Source organism: Salmo salar, chromosome 09 (assembly GCF_965601325.2).
Source record: "Salmo salar chromosome 09, fSalSal1, whole genome shotgun sequence".
Taxonomy (NCBI): domain Eukaryota; kingdom Metazoa; phylum Chordata; class Actinopteri; order Salmoniformes; family Salmonidae; genus Salmo; species Salmo salar.
This window is the reverse complement of record NC_138299.1, coordinates 113,122,410-113,144,783: the sequence shown is the minus strand read 5'-3', so window position 1 is coordinate 113,144,783 and position 22,374 is coordinate 113,122,410. Positions and strand designations below refer to the sequence as shown.

At 43.4% G+C, this 22,374-nt stretch overlaps 1 protein-coding gene across 5 annotated transcripts in view; it reads right to left on the bottom strand.

The window, feature by feature from the left end:
• The window catches only part of iws1 (interacts with SUPT6H, CTD assembly factor 1), a 44,583-nt gene extending 31,372 nt beyond the window's left edge, over positions 1-13,211 (bottom strand). For 3 of the 5 annotated variants that reach the window (XM_014213432.3, XM_014213436.3, XM_045724296.2), the window contains exons 1-4: positions 13,105-13,205; positions 12,778-12,824; positions 10,834-10,919; positions 9,877-10,465 (exon numbers count right to left, since the gene is read on the bottom strand). In XM_014213432.3, coding sequence (XP_014068907.1) covers positions 9,877-10,465; positions 10,834-10,919; positions 12,778-12,820 — 718 coding nt within the window. In that variant the 5' untranslated portion in view covers positions 12,821-12,824; positions 13,105-13,205. Of the gene's footprint in view, positions 1-9,876; positions 10,466-10,833; positions 10,920-12,777; positions 12,884-13,104 lie in introns of all 5 variants that reach the window. The other 2 variants (XM_014213433.3, XM_014213434.3) reach the window with 2 other exon arrangements.
• Between the last annotated feature and the right edge of the window lie 9,163 nt (positions 13,212-22,374).

Below are 22,374 nucleotides of genomic sequence, written 5' to 3'. Positions count from 1 at the left end.
TGGGGGTGTGCTCGGTCCTCCTTTTCCTGTAGTCCACAATCATCCCTTTGTCTTGATCACGTTGAGGGAGATGTTGTCCTGGCCCCACACGGCCAGGTCTCTGACCTCCTCCCTATAGGCTGTCTCATCGTTGTTGGTGATCAGGCCTACCACTGTTGGGTCATGGGTAAAACTTGGTGTTGGAGTCGTGCCTGGACATGCAGTCATGAGTGAACAGGGAGTACAGGAGGTGACTGAGCACGCACCCCTGAGGGGTCCCCGAGTTAAGGATCAGCGTGGCGGTTTGTGGTGGTATATAGACAGCAACAACAAAAAATACAGATACTCTATTTGCCAATAGTTTATCTCATGATAAGCTGTAGACCACACTACCTCAGGTGAGCAAAACTGAGACTTCCTTAGATATCGTGCACCAGCTGTTTACAAATATACAGACCGCCACCCCGTCTTACCAGAGGTCGCTGTTCTATCCTGCCCAAAAAATGTAAAACCCGCCAGCTGTATGTTATGTCGTTGTTCATCCACGACTCGGTGAAACATAAGATAGTTTTTAATGTGCCATTGGTAGGATATTCGTATATCCTACCAATGTACGTTGGCTAATAGGGCTGATGTTCAAAGGTAGATTACCCTCTTGATGACGGATCCTTACAAGGCACCAGGACCTTCGTCCTCGATACCGCCGTCTTTTTCTCCTGCGAATGACGGGATGAGGGCCTTGTTGGGCATCTGGGAGACTAGTCAGGATTGAGGGAGAGATGAAAGGAACAAAGTACAGAGAGATCCTTCATGAAAACCTGCCCCAGAGCACTCAGGACCTTAGAATGGGTCGAAGGTTCACCTTCCAACAGGACAAAGAACCCTAAGCACACAGCCAAGACAACACAGGAGTGGCTTCGGGACTCACGAAAGAATATCTCTGGACAGACCTGAAAATAGCTGTGTAGCAACGCTCCCCATCCAATCAGAGGATCTGCAGAGAAAAATGGGATAAACTTCAAATACAGGTGCCAAGCTTGTAGCGTCCTACCCAAGAATAATCAAGGCTGTAATCACTGCCAAAGGTGCTTAGGCAAAGTACTGAGTAAAAGGTCTGAATAATCTTTTTTTTGCACCCCTTTTGCGTGATATCCAATTGGTAGTTAGTCTTGTCCCATCGCTGCAACTCCCGTACGGACTCGGGAGAGGCGAAGGTCGGTGAGCCGTGCATCCTCTGAAACACAACCCAGCAAAGCCGCACTTCTTGACACAATGCCTGCTTAACCCGGAAGCCAGCCGCACCAATGTGTCGGAGGAAACACTGTACACCTTGTGACCGTGTCAGGGTACACTGCACCCGGCCCGCCACAGGAGTCGCTAGCACGCGATGGGACAAGAACATCCTTGCTGGCCAAACCCTCCCGTAACCCGGATGACGCTGGGACAATTCTGCGCCACCCCATGGGTCTCCCGGTCATGGTCGGCTGAGACAGAGCCTGGACTCGAACCAGGATCTCTAGTGGCACAGCTAACACTGCGATGCAGTGCCTTGGACCACTGCGCCACTCAGGGGGCCCACAGGGTCTCAATATGTATGTAATATTTCAGTTTTAAATTTGTAAGAAATATGCAAACATTTCTAGAAACTTGTTTTTGCTTTGTCATTATGGGGTATTGTGTGTAGATTAATGAGGGGGAAAAAACTATTTAAATCAATTTTAGAATAAGGCTGTAATGTAACAAAATGTGGAAAAAGTCTAGGGGTCCGAATAGTTTCCGAATGCACTGTATGGTAAAAGGCGGTTTGTGGTGGTATACAGACAGCACGACTGCTAGGATGAAAAACCCATATTTTCAATTGGCAAGAAATAGTAATGAATGCTCATGAAATATGCTACGATGTGCATACATAAGCACAATCACTTAATATAAAACATATATTGGTAAACAATAGGTAAGTAAAGAAACAAAAACAAAAGAAAAAAAGTGAAAAATAACAGTAGCGAGGTAATATACAGGCACCGGTTAGTCGGGCTGATTGAGGTAGTATGTACATATGGTTAAAGTGACTACGCATATATGATAAAGAGAGTAGCAGTAGTGTAAAAGAGGGGATGGCGGGTGATGAGTCACAATGCAGATAGCCCGGTTAGCCAATGTGCGGGGGCAATGGTTGGTCGGACTAATTGCGGTAGTATGTACACGAATGTATAGTTAAAGTGAATATGCATATATGATAAACAGAGAGTAGCAGCAGTGTAAGAGCGGGGTTGGCAACCAGTCAGGATACTCTTGATGGTGCAGCTGTAGAACATTTTGAGGATCTGAGGACCCATGAAAAATCTTTAGTTTCCTGAGGGGAATACGCTTTGTGCCCTCTTCATGACTGTCTTTGTGTGTTTGGACCATTCTAGTTTGTTGGTGATGTGGACACCAAGGAACTTTAAGCTCTCAACCTGCTCCACTACAGCCTCATCGATGAGAATGGGGGTGTGCTTGGTCCTCCTTTTCCTGTAGTCCACAATCATCTCCTTAGTCTTGGTTACGTTGAGGGATAGGTTGTTATTCTGGTACCACCCGGCCAGGTCTCTGACCTCCTCCCTATAGGCTGTTCAGTCATTGTCGGTGATCAGGCCTACCACTGTTGTGTCGTCGGAAAACTTGGTGTTGGAGTCGTGCCTAGCCATGAAGTCATGGGTGAACAGGGAGTACAGGAGGGGACTGAGCACGCATCCCTGAGGGGCTCAAGTGTTGAGGATCAGAGTGGCAGATGTTTTGCTACCTACCCTCACCACCTGGGGGCAGCCCGTCAGGAAGTCCAGGATCCAGTTGCAGAGGGAGGTGTTTAGTCCCAGGACCCTTAGCTTAGTGCCGAGTTTGGAGGGTACTATGGTGTTGAACGCTGAGCTGTAGTCAATGAATAGCATTCTCACGTAGATGTTCCTTTTGTCCAGGTGGGAAAGTGCAGTGTAGAGTGCAATAGAGATTGCATCATCTGTGGATCTGTTGTGGTGGTATGCAAATTGGAGTGGGTCAAGGGTTTCTGGGATAATGGTGTTGATGTGAGCTGTAACCAGCCTTTCAAAGCACTTCATGGCTACGGACGTGAGTGCTACAGGTCTGTAGTCATTTAGGCAGGTTGCCTTCGTGTTCTTGGGCACAGGGACTATGGTGCCCTGCTTGAAACATGTTGGTATTTCAGACTCAGTCAGGGACAGGTTGAACATGTCAGTGAAAACTCCTGCCAGTTGGTCTGCACATGCCCGGAGCACACGTCCTGGTAATCCACCTGGCCCCGCAGCCTTGTGAATGTTGACCTGTTTAAAGGTCTTACGTTGGCTACGGATAGCGTGATCATTCAATCTTAGCCCTGTATTGACGCTTTGCCTGTTTGATGGTTCGTCGGAGGGCATAGCAGGATTTCTTATAAGCTTCCGGGTTAGAGACCCGCACCATGAAAGCGGCAGCTCTACCCTTTAGCTCAGTGCGAATGTTGCCTGTAATCCATGGCTTCTGGTTGGGGTATGTACGTAGTCACTGTGGGGACGACGTCCTCGATGCACTTATTGATATAGCCAGTGACTGATGTGGTGTATTCCTCAATGCCATCGGAAGAATCCCAGAACATGTTCCAGTCTGTGATAGAAAAACAGTCCTGTAGTTTAGCATCGGCTTCATCTAACCACTTTTTTTATAGACAGAGTCACTGGTGCTTCCTGCTTTAAATTTTTGTTTGTAAGCAGTAATCAGGAGGATAGAATTGTGGTCGGATTTACCAAAATAGAGGGCGAGGGAGAGCTTTGTACGCGTCTCTGTGTGTGGAGTACAGGTTATCTAGAATTGTTTTCCCCTCTGATTGCACATTTAACATGTTGATAGAAATTAGGTAGAACTGATTTAAGTTTCCCTGCATTAAAGTCCCTGGCCACTAGAAGCGCCACCTCTGGGTGCGCGGTTTCCTATTTGCTTATTTCTTTATACAGCTGCGGTCTTAGTGCCAGCATCCGTCTGTGGTGGTAAATAAACAGCCACGAAAAGTATAGCTGAAAACTCTCTAGGCAAATAGTGTGGTATGCATTTTATCACAAGATACTCTACTTCAGGAGAGCAAAATCTAGACTTCCTCAGATTTCATGCACCAGCTGTTGTTTACAAATATGCACAGACCACGCCCCTCGTCGTACCAGAGTGTGCTGTTCCATCTTGCCAGTGCAGCGTATATCCCGCTAGCTGAATATCCATGTCTTCATTCAGCCACGATTCCGTGAAACATAAGATATTACAGTTTTTGATGTCCCGTTGGTAGGATGTTCGTGATCGCACATTGTGTAATTTATTGTCCAATGATTGCACGTTGGCGAGTAATATTGACGGTAACGGCAGCTTTCCCACTCACCTTCTGCGGATCCTTACGAGGCACCCCGCTCTGTGTCCAGGATATAACCAGATTAATTTGTTGAAACATTAAAACAGCTGAATTTTTTTATTTATTTGAACCCAAAGGATGGGCGTGGGCTTAATGGGTACATGGACTCAATTGGTATGCTTACCCTAATCTTTGGCTACAGCAAAGATGGTGGCTAAATTAAGATGGTAATCGGCCTGAGTAAACTATTGAAACATCTTTTGGTTCCGGTTTACTTAACGGGGTGGGTGTTTGATAGACAATAATGCAATAGCAGCTGGGTCTGGTCTTCTTAGTTCATCGACTTTCATAGAAGCAGAAAAAAAAAACTGCCAAGTGGGGTGTCTCGCTTCCCCTTCCTTCTCTGGCTACAGCTTTTCGCCGTAGCCTACACTTGGCTGCCTGAACCATGGAGCAAATTAAAATATGTGGTGAAAACGAATGTTTTTACACCACGTTTTTGGGCATAAAATTATCATAATCCATTGGGTAATTTCACTTATTTTTGAGCTAGTCTGCATTAAAAAGAAAAATATCCGACTATCTAAACAATAGTAAAATTGCGTGACATGACTGCATTTTAGAACCCCCGCTCCCCCCCCCCCCAAGATGAATAGTTTGACCACTACATTTTTGGGCAAATTAGTTTTGCATGGTCCGCTTCCCCGGGTGTGCAGGGTTTGCTCATTCTCAACCATTCCATTGATCCTAAAGAGAAATCTCCTTCCACCTGGTGCACCAGCCATGCTAAACGAACTCGCCCATTGTTCAATATTTTGTCTATCCATATTACCAGAGTTTAAATTCTTTCCATTTCTATGGCGGATTTGCAGATGCAATTTAAATAATGCATTGATATATAGCTAGCTTGCTGAAATGACAGAGAGAGCAAATATAGCTTTTTGATCATGTCCGTGTGCATGTCCAAATATTAATGACATCTGCAATCCGACAGGGTCACTGGAATTATCAAACGGCAAAAGTCAGACAAGCGTCAACATCTTGTATAATAGGCATGGTTTTGCTGAAACTCATCTCGACAGGTAGTCTTTCTGAAATAATTATTTTTCACCCATCTTAACTGAAATGGTGCTCATATAACTTGAATTAGCTAGCTACGGTTAGCATACTAGCTAGATACACTAACAGCTATCAGTCAGTGCCTTATTTGTTGTTATTTCTCTACTACACATGGAAATAACCACAACGTTTAAACATTTGAACCGGGGATCGATGCATGTGACAAATGTAAATCGTCCCACCTACGTAACAGCCAGTGGAATCCCGTGGCGCGTTATTCAAATACCTTAGAAATGCTATTACTTCAATTTCTCAAACATATGACTATTTTACACCATTTTAAAGACAAGACTCTCGTTAATCTAACCACACTGTCCGATTTCAAAAAGGCTTTACAACGAAAGCAAAACATTAGATTATGTCAGCAGAGTATCCAGCCAGAAATAATCAGACACCCATTTTTCAAGCTAGCATATAATGTCACATAAACCCAAACCACAGCTAAATGCAGCACTAACCTTTGATGATCTTCATCAGATGACAATCCTAGGACATTATGTTATACAATACATGCATGTTTTGTTCAATCAAGTTCATATTTATATCAAAAACCAGCTTTATACATTAGCATGTGATGTTCAGAACTAGCATACCCCCCCGCAAACTTCCGGTGAATTTACTAAATTACTCACGATAAACGTTCACAAAAAACAAATTATTTTAAGAATTATAGATACAGAACTCCTTTATGCACTCGCTATGTCCGATTTTAAAATAGCTTTTCGGTGAAAGCACATTTTGCAATATTCTGAGTAGATAGCCCAGCCATCACGGGCTAGCTATTTAGACACCCACCAAGTTTAGCCCTCACCAAAGTCAGATTTACTATAAGAAAAATGTTATTACCTTTGCTGTTCTTCGTCAGAATGCACTCCCAGGACTTCTACTTCAATAACAAATGTTGGTTTGGTTCAAAATAATCCATAGTTATGTTCAAATATCCTCTATTTTGTTTGTGCGTTCAAGACACTATCCGAAGTGTAAAGAAGGGTGACGCGCCCGACGCGTTTCGTGACAAAAAAAATCTAAATATTCCATTACTGTACTTCGAAGCATGTCAACCGCTGTTTAAAATCAATTTTTATGCCATTTTTCTCGTAAAAAAGCGATAATATTCCAACCGGGAAACCGTGTTTATGTTCAAAGAGAGAGAAAATAAAAACATGGGGTCGCCTCATGCACACGCCTCAGTCTCATTGTCCTCTGTTAGACCACTTACCAAAGGCGCTAATGTTTTTCAGCCAGGGGCTGCCTTGACATCATTCAGCTTTTTCCCGGGTTCTGAGAGCCTATGGGAGCCGTAGGAAGAGTCATGTTACAGCAAAGATCCTACATTTTCAATAAAGAGAGTCAAGAAGCCCAAGGAATGGTCAGAGAGGCCACTTCCTATACAGAATCTTCTCAGGTTTTTGCCTGCCATATGAGTTATGTTATACTCACAGACACCATTCAAACAGTTTTAGAAACTTTAGGGTGTTTTCTATCCAAAGCCAATAATGATATGCATATTCTAGTTTCTGGGCAGTAGTAATAACCAGATTAAAATCGGGTACGTTTTTTATCCGGCCGTGCAAATACTGCCCCCTACCCTCAACAGGTTAATGTTTAAACTGCCATTTGTTTATCGTTACACGATAAGAAATTTTTTATGATTGATGTGACTTCACGATTCAGATATGGTCCTCCGTATGACCATTAAGGGGCAATGCAGTTCAATCTACCGCAATCCAGTCCGACCGGACGGTCATCACTAGTTACCACAGCCACAGAGTCATAAACCCCGCCTATTCAGACAACTTCTCTTCTTAACTTCTTATGGGCAGGTGGGAGGGTAGCGTCCCATCTCAACAACTTCCGGTGAAATCGCAGAGCGCGAAATTCAAATTACAGAAATATTTAACATTCATGATAATACAAGTGTCACACATCAAAATAAAGCTTAACCTCTTGTTATTCCAGCCGCTGTGTCAGATTTCAAAAAGGCTTTAGGCGAAAGCACACCATGCGATTATCTGAGGACAGCGCCCCGCGCCCCGAAACATTTTTCAACCAGGCAGGTGCGCCACGAAAGTCAGAAATAACGATATAATAAATGCCTTACCTTTGAAGATCTTCTTCTGTTGGCACTCCAAAAGGTCCCAGCTACATCACAAATGGTCCTTTTGTTTCATAAAAAAAAAAAACTGTTTAGCTGGCGCGCTTCATTCAATAATCCACCGGTTTCCCCTCCTTCAAAACACATACAAAATGAATCCCAAACGTTACCAATAAACTTCTCCAAACAAGTCAAACAACGTTTATAATCAAACCTCAGGTACCCTAATACATAAACGATAACATTTGAGACGAAGAATCGTTATTGTCTTTACTGGAGATAAACAACAAAAGAACGCGCTCTCATCGCATGAAAACACTACAGCCAAAATGGGAGCCACTTAGAAAAACTACAAATTCTAGCTAATTTTTCCAAAAACAAGCCTGAAACTCTTTCTAAAGACTTGACATCTAGTGGAAGCCATAGGAACTGCAATCTGGGAGGATTTCGCCTCATAATAAACATGACAGCCATTGGAAACAGTAGTAGGCTGAATTATAATATTTTTTTGATGGTATTTTTTTGATGGTTTGTCCTCAGGGTTTTGCCTGTCATATCAGTTCTGTTATACACACAGACATTATTTTAACAGTTTTAGAAACTTTATAAAATTATATGCATATCCTAGCTTCTGGGCCTGAGTAACAGGCAGTTAGTTCACTTTGGGCACACTTTTCATCCGGATGTCAAAATACTGCCCCCTAGCCCAAAGAGGTTAAAGCTGCAATGTGTAACTTTTTGTGCGACCCAAACAAATTTCACATAGAAATGTGAGTTATAGATCTGTAATTCTCATTGAAAGCAAGTCTAAGAAGCAGTAGATTCGTTCTGGGTGTGCTATTTCTATGCTTCCCATGCTTAAGTTTTGTTTTTGCAACTTTTACCTTCGGTTTTATACACTAGCTTCAAAAACAGCTAAATATACAAGATTATTGGTTATGGAAAATATATTTCACAGTGGTTTGGATGGTACGATGATTCTCTACACTATACTTGCTTGTTTTGCCACAAACTGAAATTAGGCGGACTATTCGAATTTTTGCATACAGGAAATGGCAGAGCGATTTCTGCATAGTGCATCTTTAAAATTTGATTTTAAACCTAACCACATTGCTAACCTTATGCCTAACCCTAACCTTAAATTAAGACCAAAAAGTGTATTTCTTTTCATGCATTTTTACGATATAGACAATTATGACTTTGCGATCTAGTGGAAACCCTACCAGACGGCGCTCACCTTACTGCTGCTACCCACCCACTCAGCAACAATTCTCTGCTGTGTGCCTGTTCTCACTTCTCAATGTGATGGCTCGTTGCAGCGATGTGTGACAGCGTGTTCATAAACTTCCAAAAATCTGGTGTTTGAGAGCTTGCACTTTGTACTTACAGAGCAATCATTGTACAATTTCTACATCCAGGTGTTCACGGTTTGTCATCTTGTAGTCTGGCTCTATACATGCCATTAAGGCAACATTGAAGCCGACATCCTCTACCATTGACAATGGCTGCATATTAACTGCAATCATTTCTGTAATCAGCGCTGATTTTCTCACTCCGTCCCTAATCGCACTGCTGCAAGCAACAGGTTGGGTCTCACAGTGCCTCCCGTCGGCATTGCACCTGACACCTGTACTGCCACTATAGCTCAATTCCACCTCAAAGTTTGCATTACACAACTTTCTCATTTAACTTTTCAAAATATAGCCTTACAGTACTTTGTTGCTGTCGCTTCCCTGTCTCACTCTGCCATTTTCCCAACTGTGAATGACAATGACATGCAGAACGCTTTATAACTGTGGCAGTCTGGGATGGCTCAGTTGGTGCAGCATGGCACTTGCACTGCCAGGGTTGGGGTTCGACTCCCACGGGGGACCAGTATGAAAAATGTATGCGCTCTTGATAAGAGCATCTGCTAAATTACTAAAATGTAAATAATTTGAAAGATGCATATCTCCTCCAACTAACATTAAAGTATTATTGTGTTAGGTATGTTTAATTTCCCCCTTTATGATGACCGGGACCTGTTAGTGGTAGTTTAGTGATAACTGCACTGCGATTTTAATTTTGTAAAACATTTTTCCTTTTAGGTTAGGGATTTTTTCTGAATTTCATTTAAATGTCACACCCCTACTTGATATAGTGCAATAACTTGGAACTGTTGTTGTATGAATGTGTGTACTAATCCAGAGCATGCCGATATCTGGAGAAAGTGAATAGAAAACATATTCGAATAGGGATCAGTAGACTGATTGATTGTGTACATATCAGGAGTCAACTGTTTCCCCTATCCCAATACTCTGATGTAGATGGCACCTACTTGGCATTGCGTCGTCATCCTCACTATCATCCACCACCCGTTTTGCGTGACTACCCTTCTCCTGGCCACTGCCTGCAGCTGCTTTCACTGGCCGAGCCTCCACCTCATCCTCACTGTCGGAATGCATTACAGCCTTCCACTTCCCTTTCTTCGCACCGCACTCCTCGTCCTTTCCATCAGACTCGATCTGTGCTTTGTGTTCGGGCACCTCAGTCTCAGAGTCACTGCGTGCATTCGAGTGTCTGCTCCGGGCTGGAGATGGGGGCTGATCCTCATTCTCAGAGTCGCTCCCGGCTGCAGCCTGATTGGTTTCTTTCTCCTCCATGTCAGAGGTGCAGCCTCTGTGTTTGACTGGGGACCCCTCAATGTCAGAGTTGCTGCCTCTGCGTTTGGGTGGGAACTCTATGTCTGAGGTGCTGCCCCTGAGTTTGGGTGGGGGGGTGCACTCTATGTCTGAGATGCTGCGTTTGACTGGTGCCTCCTCCTCAGAGTCACTGTCCTCCCTTTTGTGGCCCTCGTTGTCTGACCCACTGGCCAAACCGTTTGTCTCCATGGCCTGAGCTGCACCCTCACCATGACTATTCTCATCCTGCATAACAAAAAGTGGAAATATAAAATGCTTTATAAGTCTAAGGTTAGGATAGATACAGGGTTCTACAGTGCCAGCACTTCACTTGCATATGAGCCTAAATATTTTGCTGTGCGATCTGACATTTTAATTTAGGAGCACCAATGCGCCTAGAAAAATGAAGTATTCTAGCTTTATTGTGCTCCTAAATGTCTGTGTGTGCACCTACATTTTTCCTTGTAAAAAAAGGTCAGCATAGAGCCCTGGGATATTATAAATATTTTTAAAATGTTAATCTGTATGTGCAAGATGGTTGGGGAATCAAGAGGGCTTGACCACCACACTAGACTGATGTTGAACACGTCTTGCTTAGATGACAATCCCCTTACCTCTGAGTGGCACGACTCAATCCTCATCTCCTCTTCCGCATCTGAACCGGGAGCATTTTCGTCCTGTACCGGGGTGCCACCACCATCTACAAGACCAGGACATAACCAACACATTTTTTGGCATTCCAGAATGAATGTTTACAACTATTGGTATCATATACAATTGGCATGATGACAATGTAAACAATAACATTGATGCAACAGTAGCTCAGATGGGGAGAGGTCTGTCCATACTAAAGCGCTGCGCTCCCTTGTTAACAACAATATCAACAAGGCAGGTCCTCCAGGCCCTAGTTTTGTTGCTCCCGGACTACTGCCCAGTTGTGTGGTCAGGTGTCACAAAGAGGAAGTTGGGAAAATTACAACTAGCCCAGAACAGGGCAGCACGGCTGGCCCTTAAATGTACATGCAGAGTTAACACGAATAATACGCATGTCAATCACTCATGGCTCAAAGAGACTGACTTCATCATTACATGTTTTTGTATAAAGAAGATTAGGACATGGTATTGGTATTTAGTAAAATACCATGTCCATTTTAGGGCAAGATCAGCTCAAATAAGCAAAGAGAAACAACAGTTCATCATTACTTTAAGACAAGAAGGTCAGTCAATCCGGAAAATGTCAAGAACTTTGAACGTTTCTTCAAATGCAGTCGTAAAAACCATTAGGCGCTATGATGAAACAGTCTCTAGTGAGGACCGCCACAGGAATGGAAGACCCAGAGTTACCTCTGCTGCAGAAGATAAGTTCATTAGAGTTACCAGCCTCAGAAATTGCAGCCTAAATAAATGCTTCAGAGTTCAATTAACAGACATCTCAACAGCAACTGTTCAGAGGAGACTGTGAATCAGGCCTTCACGGTCAAATTGCTGCCAAGAACACACTACTAAAGGACACCAATAAGAAGAAGAGACTTGCTTAGGCTAAGAAACACGAACAATTGACATTAGACCGGTGGAAACTTGTCATTTGGTCTGGAGTCCAAATTTGAGATTTTTGGTTCCAACCGCTGTGTCTTTGTGAGACGAGGTGTGGGTCAACGGATGATCTCCGTATGTGTATTTTTCCACCGTAAATTATAGAGGGGGAGGTGCTATGGTGTGAGGGTGCTTGCTGGTGACACTGTCTGTGATTTATTTAGAATTCAAGGCACACTTAACCAGCATGGCTACCACAGCATTCTGCAGCAATACGACATTCATGTGGTTTGGGCTTAGTGGGACTATAATTTGTTTTTCAACAAGACAATGACCCAATACACCTCCAGGCTGTTTAAGGGCTATTTTACCAAGAAGGAGAGTGATGGAGTGCTGCACCAGATGACCTGGCCTCCTCAATCGCCGGACCTCAACCCAACTGAGATGTTTGGGATGAGTCGGACCGCAGAGAGAAGGAAACGCAGCCAACAAGTGCTCAGCATATGTGGGATGTCCTTCAAAACTGGTGGAAAAGCATTCCAGCTGAAGCTGGTTGACAGAATGCCAAGAGTGTGCAAAGCTGTCATCAAGGCAAAGGATGGCTATTTGAAGAATCTCAAATATAAATATATATTTTTGGTTGCTCCATGATTCCATATGTGTTATTTAATAGTTCTGATGTCTTCACTATTATTATACAATGTAGAAAAAAGTAAAAAGTTAAGAAAAACCCACCACAACATTGCTGGACCCCAGCAAAAATGAAGCCACGCGTTATTGGCATACGTATTATTAATTTAAGGTCCAGCCTTGCTGCCCTGTTCTGGGCCAGTTGTAATTTTCCCAAGTTCTTCTTTGTGGCAAATGACCAGTCGTCCAGAAGCGACAAAACTAGGCCTGTAAGATCTGCCTTGCGGGGATCCATAATAAATACACGAAAGAACAGACAACTCGTTGCTGGTACAGTAAACAACAAACCAATAAGACCTAGCTAGGAAGCTTGCCCCCGCCGAAGCAGTTCTTACCAGAGTGGTTCCCGGAGAAGAATTCGTCCTCTTCGCCATCCATTTGTCTGAAAGACACTATGGACAATCAGCTCAGTACTTAGGCTCGCCGATGAATCAATGTTATCTGTGTTTATTACATCAATGAGAAAATCTAAGTTCCGAAACAAGAAATCTGCACCGACAAATTATAGGCCAACCTGCTAGCTAGCTAGCAACCACAACTTGAACGTCAAGATCTAGCTAATTAAATAATACAATCTGGTCAGAGAGCTAGCCAGCAATTATAGTGTATCATGCCGGTCAACAAATTAAAACAATAGCCAATTGATCAACATTAGCAAGTACCTGAAGAAAAACAGTCCTGCGATGTCTCAAATGGCGTCAAAGGACTGGGGCCGTCATATGCGCATGCGTTTAGTTTTGGTCGCGCTTCGATGTACGTAGTTCCTATGCGTCTTTACTTGTATTGAAATTATTTGGGACTTCTGTTGTATTTGTTTATTTCTTTAAGCTTTATTTAACTAAGAAAGTCAGTTAAGAACAAATTCATTATTTACAATGACGGCATACCAGAAGGCCAAAGGCACCCTGCAGGGACGGGGGCTGGGATTAAAAAATAAAATTTAGGACAAAACACACATCACAAGAGAGACACCACAACACGACATAAAGAGAGACCTAAGACAACAGCATATTAGCTGTTTCAATATGCTTTGTGTTGGTTGTAGTCACGACAGACAAAGATATATAGTTAAGCAAACTTTACTATGCATGTTGTCAACCCGCACATGAATAAGCTAAGTGACAATTGGTTTCCGTTTCCTGTGTAAAATAGGGTGACCAGACATCCCCGTTTTTGGTGGCCTTTCCCTGGAAATGTCCCCGTTTTTAAATGTGCGTTAAAAACAGACCGCAAAATGAAATATTTCACTTGGCAAGAAAGGCCGGGCAGCAGAGCCTACCGGTTGACGTCTCAATCGCGTTGTGCTTGTTGAGGCCAACAAAGGGGGCTGCTCGCTATAGCAGCTTCATTCACTCTTCTTCTACTAACTACTTGCTCGCGATAGTTTTAGAGAAAACTGCTGTGGAAAACTCGGCCAGAAGCTAGCAAGGTGTCAAGTGATTCCACAACATCACCACAAAGTGATGTTATAATGTCACAATTTATTATATAGATAGATGATCTGCTCTATAAGGTTTTAAATAGGTTATGCTAGCTAGGTTAGCTATGTTATTTTCTCCTTCTCCAATCTGTATTAATAAATAGCATACTATTAGATAAAATACTTTGGTTAACAGATTCCCATTGCTTGCCTCATTTTTGTATTTTATCTCAATTTTTAATATATTTTTTAATTTTATCTCAAACATTGATTGGAATAATAAATTGGCAGGCTCTGCAAATCATATATTTACCCTTCCTGCTCCTTTCCTCCTCCTAAATTAGCTAGCTAGATTAGCTAGCTACTGTTATGGTAGCTAGGTTGAAAAAAAACGTTCACATGTAAACATGCAGTGGACAGACTATTTTGAAAATATGATTATATTAAATGAATGCACAATTAATTATGAGAATATTTTTGTAGATTACAATTTTAATGGTTTGGCATTATAATAAGTAGTGTGAAAATATATTTAGAAATGTTCATGGATAACATTAGTAGTGGAGAGGAGGAAGACTGGATAGGATGAAGAGTGAAGGCGACAGAGGAGGAAAGGTAAAGATATGATTTGCAGAGCCTGCCAATTTATTATTCCAAACAATGTTTTTGAGATAAAATACAAAAATGAGGCAAGCAATGGGAATCTGTTAACCAAAGTATTTTATCTAATAGTATGCTATTTATTAATACAGATTGGAGAGGAAGGAGAAGGAAAAAATAAGTGAGTAAAAAGAGTGAAGCAAGGAGAGTGTAGAAGAGTGAGGTGGAAAGGTGAAGAGAAGGAAAGGAAGGAAGACGAGTGAAGAAAAGAGGAGAAAGATTGGATGAGAAGAAAAAGTTAAGAGCGTAAGAAGAGTGACACAAGGAGAGTGAAGAAGAGCAGACGGAGGAGATACAATGACTCTTTCCAAGAAACGGAAATGCACTTTTTATGAAAAACATGATGAGAGAATTTCCGTTTATACGCTCAGGTCAAGAAGATAGAATGGTTCACTGCACCCTTTTTAATTCCTCTCTTTCAATTGGCAGCCGGAGAAGAACGACAGTGGTAGAACATCAGCAGACGAAAAAGCATAAAGCCTCTCTGATTGCCCGTGTTGGTATGCACTCTGTCATCACATTCTTCAAGAAGGTAGAGCCTTCCCAAGAAGAATATGGTTTAGCTGTGCAGGAGGGTGTCTTTGCATACCACACTATGCGACACAATCATAGTTACAGATCTATGGACTGCACAGCACAACTGACATGGACGCTTTATGAGTCAAAGTTTACATGTGCTAGGACAAAATGTGACGCCGTAGTGAGTAGCGTGTTAGCAACATGGGCAACTACTTTGGTAACACAGGCCCTAGACCAGATTGAATTTGTGTCCTTGTCCATTGATGCGTCCAATCATGGACATGTAAAGCTGCTGCCAATAGTAGTCAGATATTGTAAGATATATGATGGCAGCACATCTGTGGAAACATAACTGCTTGATTTTGTTGAATTGAATGGAGAAACAGCAGAGGAAATTGCAGAGGAAAGGCCCTGGTGGTTATCCAAAAATGTAACCTGGAAAACATTCTCTGTCGACAACAAATACCAACTTTGGAGGACTGAATAGGCTGGGGAGGGTCAATGTCCATACCAAAGTTAAAAATGCTCTGCAGCGGGAGGTGATTGGCTTAGGTTGTCCTGCCCACATCATTCATATCACGGCCAGAACAGCTTTGAATATGATGTTGAGTACCTGCTCACAAAGATATTTGGATATGTTCATATTTTCACCGTCAGAGTAGAAAGACTGAAGGGCTTTTGTGAGTTTGTTGGCCAGGAGTACCATAACATTTTAGGAAACAGCAATGTTCGCTGGCTGTCCATGCTCCCTGCTCTAGAAAGAGTGCTGAAAATGTATGTGCCATTGAAATCCTTTTTTATTTCTGAAGACAAATGCCCTGTTGTCCTGCGAACAATGTTCGAAGATCCACTGACTGAACTTTGGCTAGCCTTTGTCCATGGAAACCTGATTGTATTCAGTGACACAATCAAGATGCTTGGAGGCCAGAACCACTGTGCTGTGGAGTCCGCTGCAATTCTAAGAAATGTTGAGACAAAATTGACTGCAAGACGTGATGACAACTTCATTCCAGTTTTGGTCAGAGGACTTCTGAGAGAGCTAGAGGAAAATGGAGCCATGTCTAAAGAGAGCTTTCTCAAAACATCCCAATCATTCTTCACTATGGCTGTGAACTACTTGCAAGCATGGGGAAAGCACACAGATAATCTAAAAGATTTACATTGTCTCCTTTTTAAAAAGGCAAGCTCTGCGTGAAGAGATCCAGAAGGCAGCAGGCACACTGCAGGAAAAATTCCCCAATGTGACCATGAATGAGGATGCATTGTGTGACAAGGTTACTGGCCTGCAAGAGTTCCTAAAGGGGGGATCGCTTGAAGAATGGAAAACATCTGAGACACCTCTTAGTCAGAGATTTTACATTTACATTTAAGTCATTTAGCAGACGCTCTTATCCAGAGCGACTTACAAATTGGTGCATTCACCTTATGATATCCAGTGGAACAACCACTTTACAATAGTGCATCTAAATCTTTTAGGGGGGGGGGGTTAGAAGGATTACTTTATCCTATCCCAAGTATTCCTTAAAGAGGTGGGGTTTCAGGTGTCTCCGGAAGGTGGTGATTGACTCCGCTGTCCTGGCGTCGTGAGGGAGCTTGTTCCACCATAGGGGTGCCAGAGCAGCGAACAGTTTTGACTGGGCTGAGCGGGAACTGTGCTTCCGCAGAGTTAGGGAGGCGAGCAGGCCAGAGGTGGATGAACACAGTGCCCTCGTTTGGGTGTAGGGACTGATCAGAGCCTGAAGGTACGGAGGTGCCGTTCCCCTCACGGCTCCGTAGGCAAGCACCATGGTCTTGTAGCGGATGCGAGCTTCAACTGGAAGCCAGTGGAGAGAGCGGAGGAGCGGGGTGACGTGAGAGAACTTGGGAAGGTTGAACACCAGACGGGCTGCGGCGTTCTGGATGAGTTGTAGGGGTTTAATGGCACAGGCATGTGGAGAACGACAGGGTGTTGTCCAGGGTCACGCCAAGGTTCTTAGCACTCTGGGAGGAGGACACAATGGAGTTGTCAACCGTGATGGCGAGATCATGGAACGGGCAGTCCTTCCCCGGGAGGAAAAGCAGCTCCGTCTTGCCGAGGTTCAGCTTGAGGTGGTGATCCGTCATCCACACTGATATGTCTGCCAGACATGCAGAGATGCGATTCGCCACCTGGTTATCAGAAGGGGGAAAGGAGAAGATTAATTGAGTGTCGTCTGCATAGCAATGATAGGAGAAACCATGTGAGGATATGACAGAGCCAAGTGACTTGGTGTATAGCGAGAATAGAGATGGGGCACGGTGGTTACCGACATCAAAGAGAATGACATCCCTGATAGAATAATTTGTATGTTTAAGATAATGACTAAAGTATTCCACCCTGAAACCATATAATTGTATGAAATGTGTTAGTCATAATCCAATAATGTGTGTGACTAGACCTTTTAAGACTAGGCCATTGTGCTACTATTTTGCAATATAGGGTATAGTTGAGACGTTCAAGGACAACTGAACTGTCGACTTGTGATAACGGTGAAACTAATAACTGGAAAGTGGCCTCCCCACCCTAGGGAGGAGAAAAACTGTTAGAAACGGCTAGGCTTGCAGAAGGTAATGAAACATGTTGCAGAAGTGTGATAAACAATATATGTGAACTGTGGAAAAATACAGCCCGCCTAAAGCGAGGTGGAGTTTCTACTGATGTGAGTTCATTTGTGTGTGTGTATAAAACATTCGCTCTGCACTTGAAGGGCAGAGCGCTCTCTGAATAAAGAATTGATCTATTGCAGGCTGAGACGGTCTATTTCTTTGAACTGGAGCTTTACAACCTTCAAGAATTAGACAGAGATATAAAATAGTTCAGTTAGAACAATGAGATAGAAATTCTCGTGACAATCCCACACACTAACCTGGCTAGATTAGCGCCTGTTGTCATGTGCTTACCTGGAAGTAATGCACCAGTCGAGAGAAGTGTTCTCCCAAATTAATGAATGATATATATGGACAGCAGCAAGAAATAGGTTCACTGTTCCTACCATCAAGGCCATGCTTATTGTGAAGACAAACTTCAACCTCCACTGCCAGGAGTTCATGGAGAAGCTGGCCAAAGACAGAGCAATCCTGAAGAAAATACATTCTTCTGAGAAATATACAGATTAGGTTGGTATAAGTATAGTATGTAGTTAACAACATAATAAAGAAATAAGATGCTGATGAGATTGGTAAGTATTTCACACATACTATTGTCTGTTTTTTTTCCAATTTTGCTCATGTTCTCCTCTGCTCTTATTCTACCAGGACCACTAAATGGCTGTTCAGATCGGACAGTTATGTCTTGTCTGTAGTGTTTCAGTAATATAGTTGTTTTCTCTGTCTATCACAGTGTGCCTGTTAGACTAAATACATGAAACCGGAATTGTCCCCCATTTTTATTTCATAGATAATAACATTGGATATTTTAATTATATATTGACCGCCGAACTGGAAATGTCCCCAGTTTTCATTTCAGAAATCTGGTCACCTTAGTGTAACATCAATATGAGTAACATCAATATTGCTTGATGTTCTCTTTTTAATTTTGTTTATACACAACAAAGGCAGACTCCACCGAACTTTGGCTTTCCATGTCTGCAATAAACTGGAATGTGAACTGAATTTTTGTTTAATGTCTCTGACTGTCCATTACATTATTGTTATTATTTACATTCACACAAAGTCTTTTAGGTGTATAGGTCTTCGGATTGCCCTACCACACCTTGTGTGGGGACTGTTGATTACATCAGGAGGTGCTTGACCTAAGATGTTTGGATCTTCTTGCTGAGGTGCAGCATCCACCTCTAGGTTGTGTTCTGCACCCTGCTGGGAACCCTGACCTGTTCACTGTGATTACTATTATTTGACCATGCTGGTCATTTATGAACATTTGAACATCTTGGCCATGTTCTGTTATAATCTCCACCTGGCACAACCAGAAGATGACTGGCCACCCCTCATAGCCTGGTTCCTCTCTAGGTTCTTCCTAGGTTTTGGCCTTTCTAAGGAGGTTTTCCTAGCCACCGTGCTTCTACACCTGCATTGCTTGCTGTTCGGGGTTTTAGGCTGCGTTTCTGTACAGCGCTTTGATATATCAGCTGATGTAAGAAGGGCTATATAAATACATTTGATTTGCTGGGCATCAGCTAGTGCTCTGTTTACTGGCTCTGTGCCAGGCTCCCCCATTGTGGGGAAATCCTCTATTTCTCTGCTCTTCCTCAGGTGTCTCCCATTCCTCCTGAAGACTTGCCCCTGTTCTGTCTTCACCTCGAATTACCTTTGCTCCACAGGTCTGACTACTGTGGCCCTCTGCCACCACTGTTTCTGTCCTGTGAGTGGCTGAACTCTCACTCTGTCATGTCGTTGCAGCTCTGTGAAATCCTTAGCAGAGGTGTTGTAGTACTTTGCATGTCTCTGCTATCTTTCTGTTAACTTCTCCAGCTGACAGTTTGCCATTGCTGGTCCCAGAAGATTTTCACTCATTATCAGTAGTGTCTTTGTATGTCTTCCCATGAGTGCCATTGCAGGGCTGCTGTCTGTTCCTTGTGACGGTGTATTTATGTGATCCAGGTATGGGTCAGCACCTGCTCTCTTTGCTTTTGCCATTAGTCTTTTGGCTGTTTTCACTGCCGATTCTACTTTCCCACTACTTTGCGGGTATCCTGGAGACAATGTTTTGTGTGGAAAGTCCCAAGCCTTGCTGAAACTTCGGAACTCGTCTGAAGAGTACTGGGGGCCATTGTCTGAATAAAGGATGTCAGGTATCCCATAGCGTGCAAAGTGTGTCTTCAGTTTTCAAATTACCGTTTGTGTTCTCCAAATGGTCCACTTCCCAGAAGCTGGAGCGATTATCAACTGTGACCATCTGTCGTTGAATTGGAACAGGTCAGTCCCTCTTTTTTTCCCAGGGACGCTTTGGTGCTTCGTGTGGCCTCAGCGTCTCTTTCTGCTGCTTCACACCCCATGCAGTGCAGGTGCTGCATTGTTCCATATATGTTCTCATGCCCGGCCAGTAGAGACACTTGCAAGCTCTTCTCAGACATCCCTTGATTCCTTTGTGTGAGGAATGGATTGTCTGTATTATCTATGACCTGAGGGCAGTCATGACTCGCTCACCTCTGAACATAGCTCCATTTTGCACACTCAGCTCATCTCTGTGAAAATACATGGCTACTTCCAAGAGTACATGTTATTTCACTTCAGGCCACCCCTGCAGGATCACATTTTTCAGTGTCTGGAGCTCCCGGTCCAGCTCTGTGGATGGCCTTAAGTCTCTCGCTTGATACAGGGAGGTAGTGTATCATATTGATTGATTCCACTTCGACCTCCACAGGGCCTCTGTTTCCTTGTTCTGTGAGGTACGCCCTGCTCAGGGTGTCGGCCAGCACCACGTGTTTTCCAGGAACGTATCGGAGACTGACCTCGTAGTTTTGAAGTCTCATGAGCATGCGTTGTAGTCTTTTTGGTGCGCTGAGGAGAGGCTTTGTCATGATGCTCTCTAGAGGCTTGTGATCTGACTTCAGTTCGTCCATATGTGAATTGGTGGAACCTCTCCATGCCAAACACCACTGCAAGCAGCCCCTTTTCTATCTGTGCATACCCTTTTTCAGTCTCTGTCAGGGCTCTGCTGGCGTATGCTATTGGTTGTCCTCCCTGCATCAACACTGCTCCTAACCCACTCTCTGAAGCATCACATTGTAGTACAAGCTGCTCTGTTGGGTTGTAGTATTTCAGCACAGGGTCTGTGCAATGGTATCCCTGGCCACAAAAGCCGCGGCCCTTGCAACGCAAGGGGAAACCCTACTTCAAGTCTCAGAGCGAGTGACGTCACTGATTGAAACGCTACTAGCGCACACCACCGCTAACTAACTAGCCATTTCACATTGGTTACACTACTGGCACTCTTCTCTTTGGCAGCTGGACGGACTCCACTCGCTCATTCTCTTCCAGCGTCAGTTTGCCGGGTAAGCATCCATCTCCCTGGAATACATCAGAGCACTCCTGTTTTATTTGCTCTTTATTCCAGGATCCTGTTGTTTTCTCGATTGCCAGGATGTTGTGGTGCTGCACAGTAATCAACTCCATTGCCTAGATAGCCTTACTGCCTAGAATGGGCCTGTTCACATTTTTGTTGACTACAATGAACTCAACTTGGTAGTTTTTCTTTTTGTGGGGATTGATCACTTTAGGTGTGCACTTCCCCAGTGGCGTCAGAGTACTCTTGTTATACATCACCAATACCTGACTGCAGGGCTCTAGGTGACTTGCTTTTGTCAGGTTTGCAGGGATAACATTACAACTAGCACCACCATCTATCTGAAATCTGACTAACTTTTTGTTGACCAGCATGGTTGCAAAGAGAGCTGCATTGGGGTTTGTGGTTTTCTCCTGTACTACATTGATGCTCTCTGACTTTGGCCCTAGTGTAATGCAGAGAACATCCTCACCGCTCTCTGAGTCAGCTGACACATTTTCCATTGCTATGTCTCTGTTTCTCTTGCTGGTCCCTGCACTTTTGAATGTTTTTATTTCCACAGGATTTACATTTTTGTCCATATGCAGGGCATTTTTTCTTTTACGTGTCCATCCACAGTATCTGAATTGAATAATGTTCTGTCCCTCTGTAGGGTCTTCTCTCCCTCTCGGTCTCTTTCTGTGTTACTGCATGCACTGCTACAGGGCCCTGCACATTTATGACTTTAGCTATCTATCTGGACAGTTCTCAGCTCTTCCAATCTTTATGCATTTCTCTAAACTGAGATCAGTCTCTCTGAGTAAGCGCTCTCTTAAGTGTGTGTCACACGTGCCACACACAATCCTGCCCCTGATAAGAGAGTCTGTGATTACTCCAAAGTTGCAAAGTGGATATCAGTGAGATATTTGTCTAAACTCTCATCTTGGCCCTGACTGCGCATTAAATAATGATATCTCTCAGTTGTTTCATTTTTCTTGGGATCACAAAATGCATCCTGTGCTGCAATTACTTCATCAACAATGATAGTCTTTTGTACTGCCTACACGGAGGGTCTCACAGATCTCTCTGCCTTTTCCCCCAATGAGATAATACAGTAGCTTCACTTTGTAGTCATCAGGTTTTTTCTCCCATTGTAAGAGCCATGTACAAATTGAATTCCTCTTTCCATATTTTCAAGGTCAGTGCTCAAAGTCTATTTTTCCGTGAGGTTTCAGTGCATTTTCCATGCCGATTTATTTGTAGAATGGAATGTTAGCTACGCACGAATCTGCTTGGATCCAATAGCCAGTTAGCTTTTAGCATAGACTCACTCACAATAGCCTGCTAACGTTGACGTTCGGCACGATGACT